Below are 11,701 nucleotides of genomic sequence, written 5' to 3'. Positions count from 1 at the left end.
CCTGGGCGACAAAGCAAGACTGCGTCTCATTCAGAAAAAAAAAAAAACAAAAAAACAAGAACATCGTGCTTTGCAAAACAGACATACCCAAAGAGCAAGAAAGAATGCTTGCAAATTTAAAACATGAATACTGCCAGGCACAGTAGCTCACGCCTGTAATACCAACAATTTGGGAGGCTGAGGTGGGAGGATGGCTTGATGCCAGGAGTTCAATATTGACCTGGGCAACATATTGAGACTCTGTCTCTACAAAATATATAATTAAATGAATTAACTGGGCATTGTGGCACATGCCTGTAATCTCAGCTACTTGGAAGGCTGAGGTGGGAGGATCCCTTGAACCCAGGGGGCGGAGGCTGCAGTGAGCCGAGATGATGCCACTGCACTCCAGCCTGGGCAACAGAGCAACACCCTATCTCAAAAAAAAAAAAAAAAAAATTTAAATTAAATATGATTACTGATTCAGCCTTAAAAACGAAGAAAATTCTAATACATGCTACATGGATAAACCTTGAAGACATTATGCTAAGTGAAATAAGTCAGTAATAAAAGGACAAATATTGTATAAGTTCACTTATATGAGGCTCCTAAAGTAGTCAAATTGATAGAGACGGAAAGTAAAATGGTAAGTGAAGGAGCTGAGGAGAAAGGGGAAAGGGGAGTTACTGTTTAATGGGTATAGAATTTCACCTTGGGGAGATGAAAACATTCTGGAGTGGGATGGTGATGATGGTTGCACAGCAAGTAATTGTACTTGACGCCACAGAAATGTACTTAAAAATGGTTACGATGGTGAGGTTTGTTTATATTTTACCACAATAAAAAATATTGCTGCAGTAAAAAGTTATAAAAATTAAGAAGTTTCTTAAAAAACTTAAGAAACTTCTGGTGGCTCAAGCCTGTAATCCCAGCACTTTGGGAGGCCAAGACGGGCGGATCACAAGGTCAGGAGATCGAGACCATCCTGGCTAACACGGTGAAACCCCGTCTCTACTAAAAAATACAACAAAGTAGCCGGGCGAGGTGGCGGGCGCCTGTAGTCCCAGCTACTCGGGAGGCTGAGGCAGGAGAATGGCGTAAACCCGGGAGGCGGAGCTTGCAGTGAGCCCAGATCCGGCCACTGCACTCCAGCCTGGGTGACAGAGCGAGACTCTGTCTCAAAAAAAAAAAACAAAAGAAGGAAACTTCTTAATTTTTTTTGTTTTTGTTTTTGTGACAGAGTCTCGCTCTGTCATCCAGGCTGGAGTACAGTGGCACGATCCCAGCTCACTGCAACCTCCACCTCCCGGGTTCAAGCCATTCTCGTGTGTCAGCCTCCGAAGTAGCTGGGATTATAGGCATGCACCACCACACCTGGCTAATTTTTGTGTTTTCAGTACAACCACCATATCCAGCCAGAAATTTCTTAATTTTCCTAATTTTAAATCAAGAAATGGTGGTGGCTGGGCATGGTGACTCACACCTGTAATCTCAGCACTTTGGGAGGCCAAGGTGGGAAGATCACTTGAGGTCAGGAGTTAAAGACCAGCCTGGCCAACATGGTGAAACTCCATCTCTACTAAAAATACAAAAAACTAGCTGGGCATGGTGGAGCATGCCTATAATCCCAGCTACTCGGGAGGTTGAGGCAGGAGAATCGCTTCAACCTGGGAAGTGGAGGTTGCAGTGAGCCAAGATGGCACCACTGTACTCCAGCCTGGGCAACAGAGCAAGACACCGTTTCAAAAAGAAAAGAAAGAAAAAAAAGGAAACGAAAGGAAAGGAAGGGGAGCGGAGGGGAGGGGAAGAAAAAAAAGGTGGCTCACACCTATAATCCCAGCACTTTGGGAAGTCCACGCAGGAGGATCGCTTGAGGTCAGGAGTTCAAGACCAGCCTGGGCAATAAGTGAGACCCTGTCTCTACAAAAAATTAGTTGGGCGTGGTGGTGCATGCCTGTAGTCAATCCCAGCTACTCAGGAGATTGAGGCAGGAGGATCACTTAAGCCCAGGAGGTGGAGCTGCTATGAGAAAATTTACTGAAGTTTACCAGCTTCTTCATCAACCTCTTCCCTGGATGCTGAAAATGTTCTACTAGACCAGATTTCCAAAGTAGTTGCTTCAGATAGTTTCAGCCAGCTCAACTGTTGCCACAGAGAGATGGATTCCTGGAGCTTTCTACTCTTCCACCTTCCTTGACATGACTTTTTTTTTTTGAGACAGGTCTCACTCTGTTGCCCAGGCTAGAGTGCAGTGGTGTGATCATCGCTCACTGCAGCCTTGACCTCCCAGGCTCAAGTGATCCTCTCACGTCAGCCTCCCGAGTAGGTGGCCCAAGAAAACTTAAGACTTCTTCCAGACCTCTGTAGTAACACATTAGCAGTCACAGGAGAAAGGTAGAGGCAGAGTCTTTGAGGTCACTTGTAGTGGTGAGGGTCTTGCCATCAGAACACAAAGAAGACAGGGCAATGCTATTGCTGAGGATTCAACAACTATTTTTGAGAGCTTGAGGCTCTGAGTTTAGAAGGCGCTGTGCCTAGGCTGGGAATGGTGGCTCATGCTTGTAATCCTAGTACTTTAGTCCCAGCTATCCAGGAGGCTGAGGCAGGAGGATCACATCACCTGAGCCCAGGAGGTCAAGGCTGCAGTGAGCTGTGATCACACCACTGCACTCCAGCCTGGGCAACAGAATGAGACCCTATCTCAAAACAAACAAACAAACAAAAACAAGAACAGACTGTGCTGGTGTTGCCTAATGCCTAGTCAAAAGAAGGGCTTTTGCTAAAAACAAACAGACCTGCCACCGTAATTTTTTTTTTCTTTTTCTTGGGACAGAGTCTTTCTGTCACCCAGGCTGGAGTGCAGTGGTACGATCTCGGCTCACTGCAACCTCCACCTCCCAGGTTCAAGCGATGCCCTGCCTCAGCCTCTCGAGTAACTGGGATTACAGGCACCCACCACCACACCCAGCTAATTTTTGTATTTTTAGTAGAGATGGGGTTTCACCATATTGGTCAGGCTGGTCTCGAACTCCTGACCTCAGGTGATTCACCTGCCTCAGCCTCCCAAAGTGCTGGGGTTACAGGCGTGAGCCACCGTGCCTGGTCTCTCAAGAGAGACAGGGTCTTACTCTGTCTCCCAAGATGGAGTGCAGTGGCACAATCACAGCTCGACTCTTGGGCTCAAGTGATTCTCCTGCCTTGGCCTCCTGAACTACAAGTGTGTGCCACCATGTTTGACTAAGTTTTAAGTTTTTTGATACAGGGTCTCACTATGTTGCCCAGGCTGGTCTTGAACTCCTGGACTCAAGCAATCCTCCCACCTTGGCCTCCCAAAGCGCTGAGATTACAGGTATGAGTCAGTGCACCCAGCCAACCACTTCGATAGTTATGCCCAGAAAAATACTGGAGACAAAAATGAATGAAGTCATCCTCATGTGGCTTGATGACAAGCTCAGCCCAGCTTACGAAGGTTTGTCAGTTTAGTGTCCTGCTGGCCTGAAAGCCAAGGGAGACTATTGTTGTCCTCCCTGTACCAAATAGGCTATAGGCCCTGGCATGAAGCTTACTCAGAATGAGGTGGGCCTGTCCCCAACTGGGAGCTACAGATCAGATTCTATAATGTAGTATATAGCTAGTGGGCTGTGGGCTTAGCCATTGAAACTCCCAGCTCATCTATCCCATTGGAACATAAGCTCCAAGAGAACAGAGAAGGCCTGCCATGCAGTGGGCACTCATCAAGGACCTGCTGTAGGAGTCCAGGCCTTCCAGCACACTGAAGAGGTAAAGAAAGTAAACAAAAGCAACTAGGCATGGTGGCTCACACCTGTAATCCCAGCACTTTGGGAGGCCGAGGCAAGTGGATCACGAGGTCAGGAGATCGATACCATCCTGGCCAACATGGTGAAACCCTGTCTCTACTAAAATACAAAAAATTAGCCAGGCATGATGGTGTGCACCTGTAATACCAGCTACTTGGGAGACTGAGGCAGGGGAATCGCTTGAATCCAGGAGGCAGAGATTGCAGTAAGCCAAGATCGTGCCACTGCACTCCAACCTGGCAACAGAGTGAGACTCCATTTAAAAAAAAAAAAAAAAAGACTGGGGCCACTGACAGGAGTTGTGTGCTTTCTGTCTGGGTCCTTGCTGGGGACTTTCGGCAGGCAGGAAGTAGCCTTGAGGATGCTTTCAGCTAGTCTGTTTCTGTGAAACTCTCAGGAGCAGAAACGGATGCCCATGCTTGCGGGGACACCAATCCTTCTGCCTCTTGGCTCCCTCTGCTGGCAGCTTTAAAGCACGCACTCCTGGCACTAGGGGAATTCTTTTAGAGTGGTTTCATATTTGTTTCAAAATCTAGGGTGGATAGATATATGTGGGGAGCTACTCCATAAACAGGATGCCCCAAGACAGTCAGTACTCCTGCCCTATTCTCAGACCACTTCTAGGTCCTCTGGCCTTCTCTGGCCTCTCCGTGTCAGAGCCTAATTTGCTTCAAAGCTGCTTGCCAGCTAAATCTTGGCTGGCTTCCAGGGCAGGCTGTCTGCAGACATCAGGTCCACAAAGGTCACCCACCCCACCAAAGCCAGGAGGAGTAAAGACTGTTACCAGAAAGCTCTCCCACCTTGTGACCCCTGTACCGCCCAAGGCTCAACAAACCTCTCTAAAACCAGGCGGTCGACAGTCTCATTGGCCACTGGTGGCAGGTTCAAAGTTTCCTGCAGCATCGTTAGCTTCTTTTTCAGGCTCTTGGGGAGGGAAAGAAAAGTGTGTGAGAGAAAGGCTGAGGCATCAAGTCCAGAGATAATGCAGAGGACATGAGTAGCATGCATGAAAGGCCGGCCCACTGGGAACAGAGCAAGGCCTGATACCCCATTATTAGGCTCAGGAGGCCAAGCCCCAGGTAGAATCCCTCCTCTGATGAGGGACCTCAGGGATATAAGTACAGGACAGACTATGAGTGAAGACTCATGGTGCTATCTGCCCTCTGTTGAGGAGGCCCAGGTTCCAGTTCGGACCAGGGCCAAGGGGCACACCCTGACCCAGGAAGATGCAGGGGCCCAGAACCGCCACTGACTGGTGCAAGGGTCCTGGGCAGAGATAGCCCAGCCCTGCTTTGGGAGGGCACACAAACCACTCCTCATTCCTGTCAAGCCAGGGATGTTCCTCACCATGATTTCCTTGTCAGCACTCTGTAAGTCCTTCTGGGCTGACTTCAGTTCTAACTTGGCCTGATCCAATTCAGAGTAGACTGTCTGCAACTATAAGAAAGTGTAGGGAGTGAAGGACAAACCAAGTGGTAGCCTTGTTCCCTGCCCCCTCCTGCTGCTCCCCAGTGAGTGATCAAGGTAGCCTAGAGTCCAGAAGAGACTAGGGGTATGGGAAGAGATCCCAGCTCTCTGAGGCTAGGCCTCAGTCTGGCAATGCACATCCGGAGCTGCCCAGAAGCAAAGGCTGCTTCCTACATCCTGCAGCCTGTGGATGCACCATGCCAGAAGTAAAAGCAGCTGTGCTGACCGAATCAGGTTCCAGGAGCCCTCCTACTCCAGACATGGTGCAAAAATAGGCCTCTGATGCTGTCACATTTTGGGCCTGTGCTCTCCAGCCAGCTGAAAGGTACGCAGGAGCCGGGAAGAGCAGAGGGGAGCATGAGTGTCCACATGTTGGGAGATACCTCTGTGATCTGTCTACCCCTAGTGGACAAGCCACATATTCAGACCAATGCCCAGTAAGGACTGGTAACAAATCTCTATAAGTCATCCAGCTGCCCCAGAGAGTCAGCTGTGCCATCAGGTCCCATAGCCTTGCTCAGGAGACCACAGTGAGCATGACAAAAGGAGAGCCGCCTCTCCTTCAACTCGTGTTCACTGCTAAGTTACCTTGCTTCTGGAGGAAAACAAATCCTTCCTCAGCTTCTCAGCCAGCTCCCCTGAGGCCTTCCGTGCCTCTTTTAGATTCTCGTACTCTCTGCAATGTGGCCATAGAAAGAGATGCCAGAAAAGAACACCTGCAGGTCAGACTGAGCCACAGCACTAATCTAACACAAAGCACTGCCCAACCCCTCAACTCATTCTCATTCCTACTTTGACACCTGAGCCCAATAAGTACCAGGTGGCACTGTGGAGGGTCCTGCAGAGAACGCAAGGAAGTGACTCTTTCCTCCTGCCTGTCCTGCAGGCACTGGTGACTTGAGAGGGCATGCAGAAAGCCCCAGTTTCACTAGGGGGCCCCCTAAACCACCTGGTCTTAAAGGAGGCATCTTGGACCCTCTATGCCTCTCAGCTAAGTGACCCTCCACCCTTCCTGCCAACCTTACACCCACCAGAGTAAGAATACGAGTTTGATCCAAATGAGGCAGGATCATAGCGCTAGAGGGGAACAGGCTCTAGATATCAATCACAATGGGGCTTATAGCTCAGAGAGCTAGGTCAACTGCCTTAGAAACAGCACTTAAGATTCATACTCAGGCCGGGCGCGGTGGCTCACGCCTGTAATCCCAGCACTTTGGGAGGCTGAGGCGGGTGGATCACAAGGTCAGGAGATCGAGACCACGGTGAAACCCCGTCTCTACTAAAAATACAAATAATTAGCCGGGTGCGGTGGCGGGCGCCTGTAGTCCCAGCTACTCAGGAGGCTGAGGCAGAAGAACGGTGTGAACTCGGGAGGCGGAGCTTGCAGTGAGCCGAGATCATGCCACTGCACTCCAGCCTGGGCGACAGAGCGAGACTCCGTCTCATTAAAAAAAAAAAAAAAAAGGCCGGGCGCGGTGGCTCAAGCCTGTAATTCCAGCACTTTGGGAGGCCGAGATGGGCGGATCACGAGGTCAGGAGATCGAGACCATCCTGGCTAACACGGTGAAACCCCGTCTCCACTAAAAAATACAAAAAAACTGGCCGGGCGAGGTGGCGGGCGCCTGTAGTTCCAGCTACTCGGGAGGCTGAGGCAGGAGAATGGCGTAAACCCGGGAGGCAGAGCTTGCAGTGAGCTGACATCTGGCCACTGCACTCCAGCCTGGGCGACAGAGCGAGATTCTGTCTCAAAAAAAAAAAAAAAAAAGATTCACACTCAATCCTCTCAACAATCCTATGAGGCAGGTCTACTACTCTCTCCATTCAGGAAGTTGAAGGTCAAAGAAGCCAAGAAACTGGCACCAGGCCACATAGCTGCTGAGAGGTGGAATCAGGGTTCAAAGGTAGCATGGCTCCAGAGTTTGCCCCTTAGCTCCACCTGCTTTACAAGAGATGAGAAGCAATGACATGGCGGGAGCCCCATGGCCTATCTCCCGTGTTTGCTGAGAGGGGCCAGAGTACGCACTTCTTGAGAGACACACAGTACACAGCCAGCTGTTCCACTGCTGACTGTCCCACACCCATGTCTCGGATCATCTCCTCCACCTCTGGGCGCTGGCTCTGGAGTAGAAGCTCAATCCTGAAAAACACACCCAGCCCACGGCATTTGCAATCTGGAGGCTGATGGGTAGGTACCCAGTGCAGCTCTGCCTTCCTTTGCTGCCGTTGCTAAGGTAACAGGCTAGGCTGCTAGGATGTTTAGCAGGTGGGTGTGCCCAAGGAAAGGCCCCACGGCAGAGATAAGCATAGCTCCAAGGATGCTGCTGAGAAAGAAGAGGTGCTGAAAGAGGGTCTCAAGGTCAGGGATTTCCTGGAGAGGTTCCTGAAGGGAAAAACCCACCAGGTCATCTGGCCACAGGCAACAGAGACAGGGAGGAATGTGGCAAGGGCTCCCATTCCTTGGAATGGTGGAAGAGTTCATAGAGGCTAAGATCTGTGCCCACACCCAGCTGACTTGAGCCCTCCATGGCCTGTGGAGATTTGAGCCTCGGACATGACCCAACCCCACTCCCTGCTGCAGTCCTAAGAACTTGCAGGCCCTGGGGGCAAAGGCACAGTGCAGGACCCAGCTCCAAACTCACTGCTCCATAGTCTTCATCTTGCTCCTGAGTCGGCGGGCCTCCTCTTGCGCTTGTTTGGTCTCATCCTGCTGCTGCTCCAAGTACTTCATCTGCTTCTGAAAAGCAAATGCATCCATACCTGATGCTTGGAGGCCCTCAGGAGCCATTGCTAAAGTCACTAGGAAAACTGCTCCAGGACACTCTGCAGCTTATGTTTTGAAAATGCTGATAACCATGTACTCCCAAACCCCAGGAGGTAAAGCTCCTGGGTCCCACTCTCACTTGTGCTTCTGCTAAAAGGCTCTAAGCCAGCTGCTTCTTCACCTCCCTGCCTGCTTCCTCCTGAAAGGTTTCTTACAGTAGGCACAGCCCACTGCCAGCATTAACAGGCCCACTGTGGGCTGCCAGGGTCCAGTGGTCTGGGCCTCATGATACATGTTGTACAGGTGGCTGAAGAACTCCAGAGCACAAACCCAGGCCTCACCATCCACCACCCAGACCCATCGACAGTTGCCAAGAATGAAGAATTGAGCCAGGGGAAGCTGCCCAGGCTGCCTTCAGCCTAAGACCACTTGTCTCTGACCTGAGAATACCATTAGAGACTCCTTCTCTGCAGCCAGGTGCCAGTTTGCTCCCTCCCACCAGCCAGACCACGTGATCCAACCCAGCCCCCAAGCAGGAACAGAGACAATGAATATCCTGGGGCCTTGTCTGTTCACAGGGATGGCTCCCCTTCCCTTTCAAATGGCATCCAGCAAGGACTGCTCCTGCCTACAAGGCCAGAATATCAATCGTGAGTTCAGATCAATCACCTCTCATGCCCCTTGGAGAGCAAGAGGCTCACCAACCCAGGCTGATGCAAAATTCATCTGGGTCTAAGACTGTTCACTCTGCAGGCTTTGATCTGGCTGGTCAGCTCAGCACAGCTGACTTCAAAGGCCCTTGCTCCTCCTTAGGATGCTGTTTGATCTGGCTCAGGAGAGCAGCCCAGCCAAGGACTGGAGTGCTAATGGAAGGTTCTTCAGGCTGGCCTCATCAGTAGAGTATGAACCACTTTTGGAAACATGGCCCAGCCTCACTGAGCTCTTAGTTGAGCATCCCTTCTGTGAGGTACTGGGAAGGCCTTGCCTCTTCAAACTACCTAGCACAAAACCCCAAGTATAGCCAACATGGCCCTTTTCTTATGGGATGGATGGGTACAGTATGAGAGGGCAAGGGGAAGAAGTGATTTGCCTCTATTTTACAACTCCCCAAACCAAGGTATTGACTGAAGCAGAACCAGAAGATAAATCCAGAATGGGGAGTCCAGTTCTGGGGCAAACCTCCCCACCAATTCTGTACCCATAAAACCTGAGGACCTACTTTCAGTGTAGAGCACAGCATCTCCGCCTTGCCCAAGGCCTGCTGCAGAGATACCACAGTAGCATTGCGTTCTTCCAGCGTGTCCCGCAGATTGTCGATGATGACCTGGCTGTCTCGTTTCTCCTTCTCTGGAGCAGGGGTAGAGGGTAGGGGAAAGGGAAAGGCCTGTCCATCCATCAGCATAAGAACTTGGGCCCTTAGCTTCAGTGCCTGATCCCTTAGGCAGGTGAGAAACAAGACTCAGGCCAGAAAGCTGGGTGGCCCGTTTCCTTTTCTGGGATGTGCCAAACCACAGAAGCTGAGCCAGAGCCTTCATTCAGGTAAAAGCCCACTTTCTGCTGCTTGAACTACTTAGGAAAAAAATTTTTTTTTTTTGAGACAGAGTCTCGCCCTGTCGCCCGGGCTGGAGTGCAGTGGCCGGATCTCAGCTCACTGTAAGCTCCGCCTCCCGGGTTTACTCCATTCTCCTGCCTCAGCCTCCCGAGTAGCTGGGACTACAGGCGCCCGCCACCTCGCCCAGCTAGTTTTTTTTGTATTTTTTTAGTAGAGACGGGGTTTCACCGTGTTAGCCAGGATGGTCTCGATCTCCTGACCTCGTGATCCACCCGTCTCGGCCTCCCAAAGTGCTGGGATTACAGGCTTGAGCCACCGCGCCCGGCCTAGCTCTATGTACCCTTTTGAAAAGTAGGTAAGATGGAGGAATAATCTCAGGGGCAAGGCCCCAGGACAGGTAAAGAGGTAGAATAGTGGAAGGGAAGTAAAGTTGGGCCCCTGTGATCAGTCTCCACAGCAGAAGCTTCTATCGTTTCCTTGGCCTCATTGCTCTGTGTTGGTCTCATTCCCTCTGGGTATCAGCTGCCTCACCAGGGACACACAATAGGAATGGCCAAGGACCCTGGGCCACTACTCGTCCTCTCCTACCCTGGGTCTTCCTGATTCACAGTCTACTTTCCTCCAAGCTCTGAACTGGCTCTGTGTACCACAGACCTTCCAGACCTAGGATGAAATAGAGGTAGGTGCCAGAATAGCTTTGTACTCCTGGATGAAACCTCCCATGTGTCTAGTCTCTAACTAGACTGTTGTGAGGATCAAGTGAACCTCTCAAAGCCCTTGCAAATGTTCCACAGCCATGCCACAGAATCACTGAGAAGCTGTGGCAGAATTGAACCCCGTTCCTATTCAGGATGCCAGAGAACTCAACATCCCCATGAGCAAGAGAGGTGCCTGCTCCATAACAAAGAAAGCCAAGGACTTTTACAAAACTGAAATGCTTGACCAAGGGTCCATGGTGGTAGTTATATGAAATCCAGGCAAACCTTACTCTAGATCACTCGTCTAAGGTCAACAGAAGACTCAGAATTTCACATGTGACCAACAGTATGGCCCAGGCCCAGTGGGTAAAAAAGACCCTGCTGTCAAACTCTCCACCCAGGACTCTGGGGGCAGGAGCTTCTGGTGGCTGGGCTGGTTAGTATAAGCTGAACAGCTGGGAGTGGAAGTGATGGGTAAGGAAGAGCACACAGGGGCTGCCTGAGAACAGATACTAGGCCATGGCTGCTGCACCACTACCCATAGTCCTCTGGCTTCTTCCACACTCCAGCAGGGGCTTCCAAGCCCTTGCTCCAAACTACCCAAGATGTTGCTACTTATCTTACAAACCCGGCTTTGAAAGCTGGAAATAAATGAAACTGCCTTTGTTGCTTTCATCACAGGGAAGACACTACTTAAAACTGGGAGTAGTTACCATGACGATGAACATGCTTGCTCTAAGCACAAAAGCTCCATGTTCCTGAAGCAGTGAGGTTCCAAGGACATCACGACACCCTGGGGCCAAAGCCAAATGAACTCTGATCTGACGGATACCCAGTAAATTAACGCTCAGAGTCCAGGAATCATTTGTGAATCCCAATCCAACTTCCTCAAGAGTTCTCTGCCAATGCAGCCTGCTTGCACACACAAAAAAGCTAAATTTTAGGTTAGGAGGAGAAGCAGTAGACTTACAGGAGGGAAACTACCCACTTTCCCCTCCATTCCCACCTGAGCTGCACATCTCGATTCCAAGAACTCTGGTCTGGGGAAGGCCCAGGCATCTGACTTTATACCAAGCTCCCTAGGTCATTTTTTTTCTTTTAACTTTTTTTATTTAATAGAGATGGGGTCCCATGTTGCCCAGACTGGTCTTGAACTCCTGGGCTCAAGTGATCTGCCCACCTTGGCCTCCCAAAGTGTTGGGATTACAGGCATGAGCCATCACGCCCAGCCTCCCCAGGCACTTTTTTTTTTTTTTTTTTTGAGACGGAGTCTTGCTCTTTGTCACCCGGGCTGGAGTGCAGTGGCCAGATCTCAGCTCACTGCAACCTCCGCCTCCCGGGTTCATGCCATTCTCCTGCCTCAGCCTCCCGAGTAGCTGGGACTACAGGCGCCTGCCACCTCACCCGGCTAATTTTTTGTATTTTT

At 50.6% G+C, this 11,701-nt stretch overlaps 1 protein-coding gene across 1 annotated transcript in view; it reads right to left on the bottom strand.

Moving 5' to 3' along the window:
* Positions 1-11,701, bottom strand: part of TRAIP (TRAF interacting protein) — a 34,509-nt gene that overhangs the window by 9,658 nt on the left and 13,150 nt on the right. The window contains exons 4-10 of the mRNA XM_011939305.1: positions 10,225-10,240; positions 9,245-9,483; positions 7,904-7,998; positions 7,288-7,401; positions 5,853-5,940; positions 5,145-5,234; positions 4,633-4,721 (exon numbers count right to left, since the gene is read on the bottom strand). Of these exons, the coding sequence (XP_011794695.1) occupies positions 4,633-4,721; positions 5,145-5,234; positions 5,853-5,940; positions 7,288-7,401; positions 7,904-7,998; positions 9,245-9,483; positions 10,225-10,240 (731 nt within the window). The remainder of the gene's footprint in view (positions 1-4,632; positions 4,722-5,144; positions 5,235-5,852; positions 5,941-7,287; positions 7,402-7,903; positions 7,999-9,244; positions 9,484-10,224; positions 10,241-11,701) is intronic.

This window comes from Colobus angolensis, unplaced genomic scaffold (genome assembly GCF_000951035.1).
Source record: "Colobus angolensis palliatus isolate OR3802 unplaced genomic scaffold, Cang.pa_1.0 Scaffold18, whole genome shotgun sequence".
NCBI classification, from domain to species: domain Eukaryota; kingdom Metazoa; phylum Chordata; class Mammalia; order Primates; family Cercopithecidae; genus Colobus; species Colobus angolensis.
This window is presented reverse-complemented; position numbering and strand designations above follow the sequence as displayed.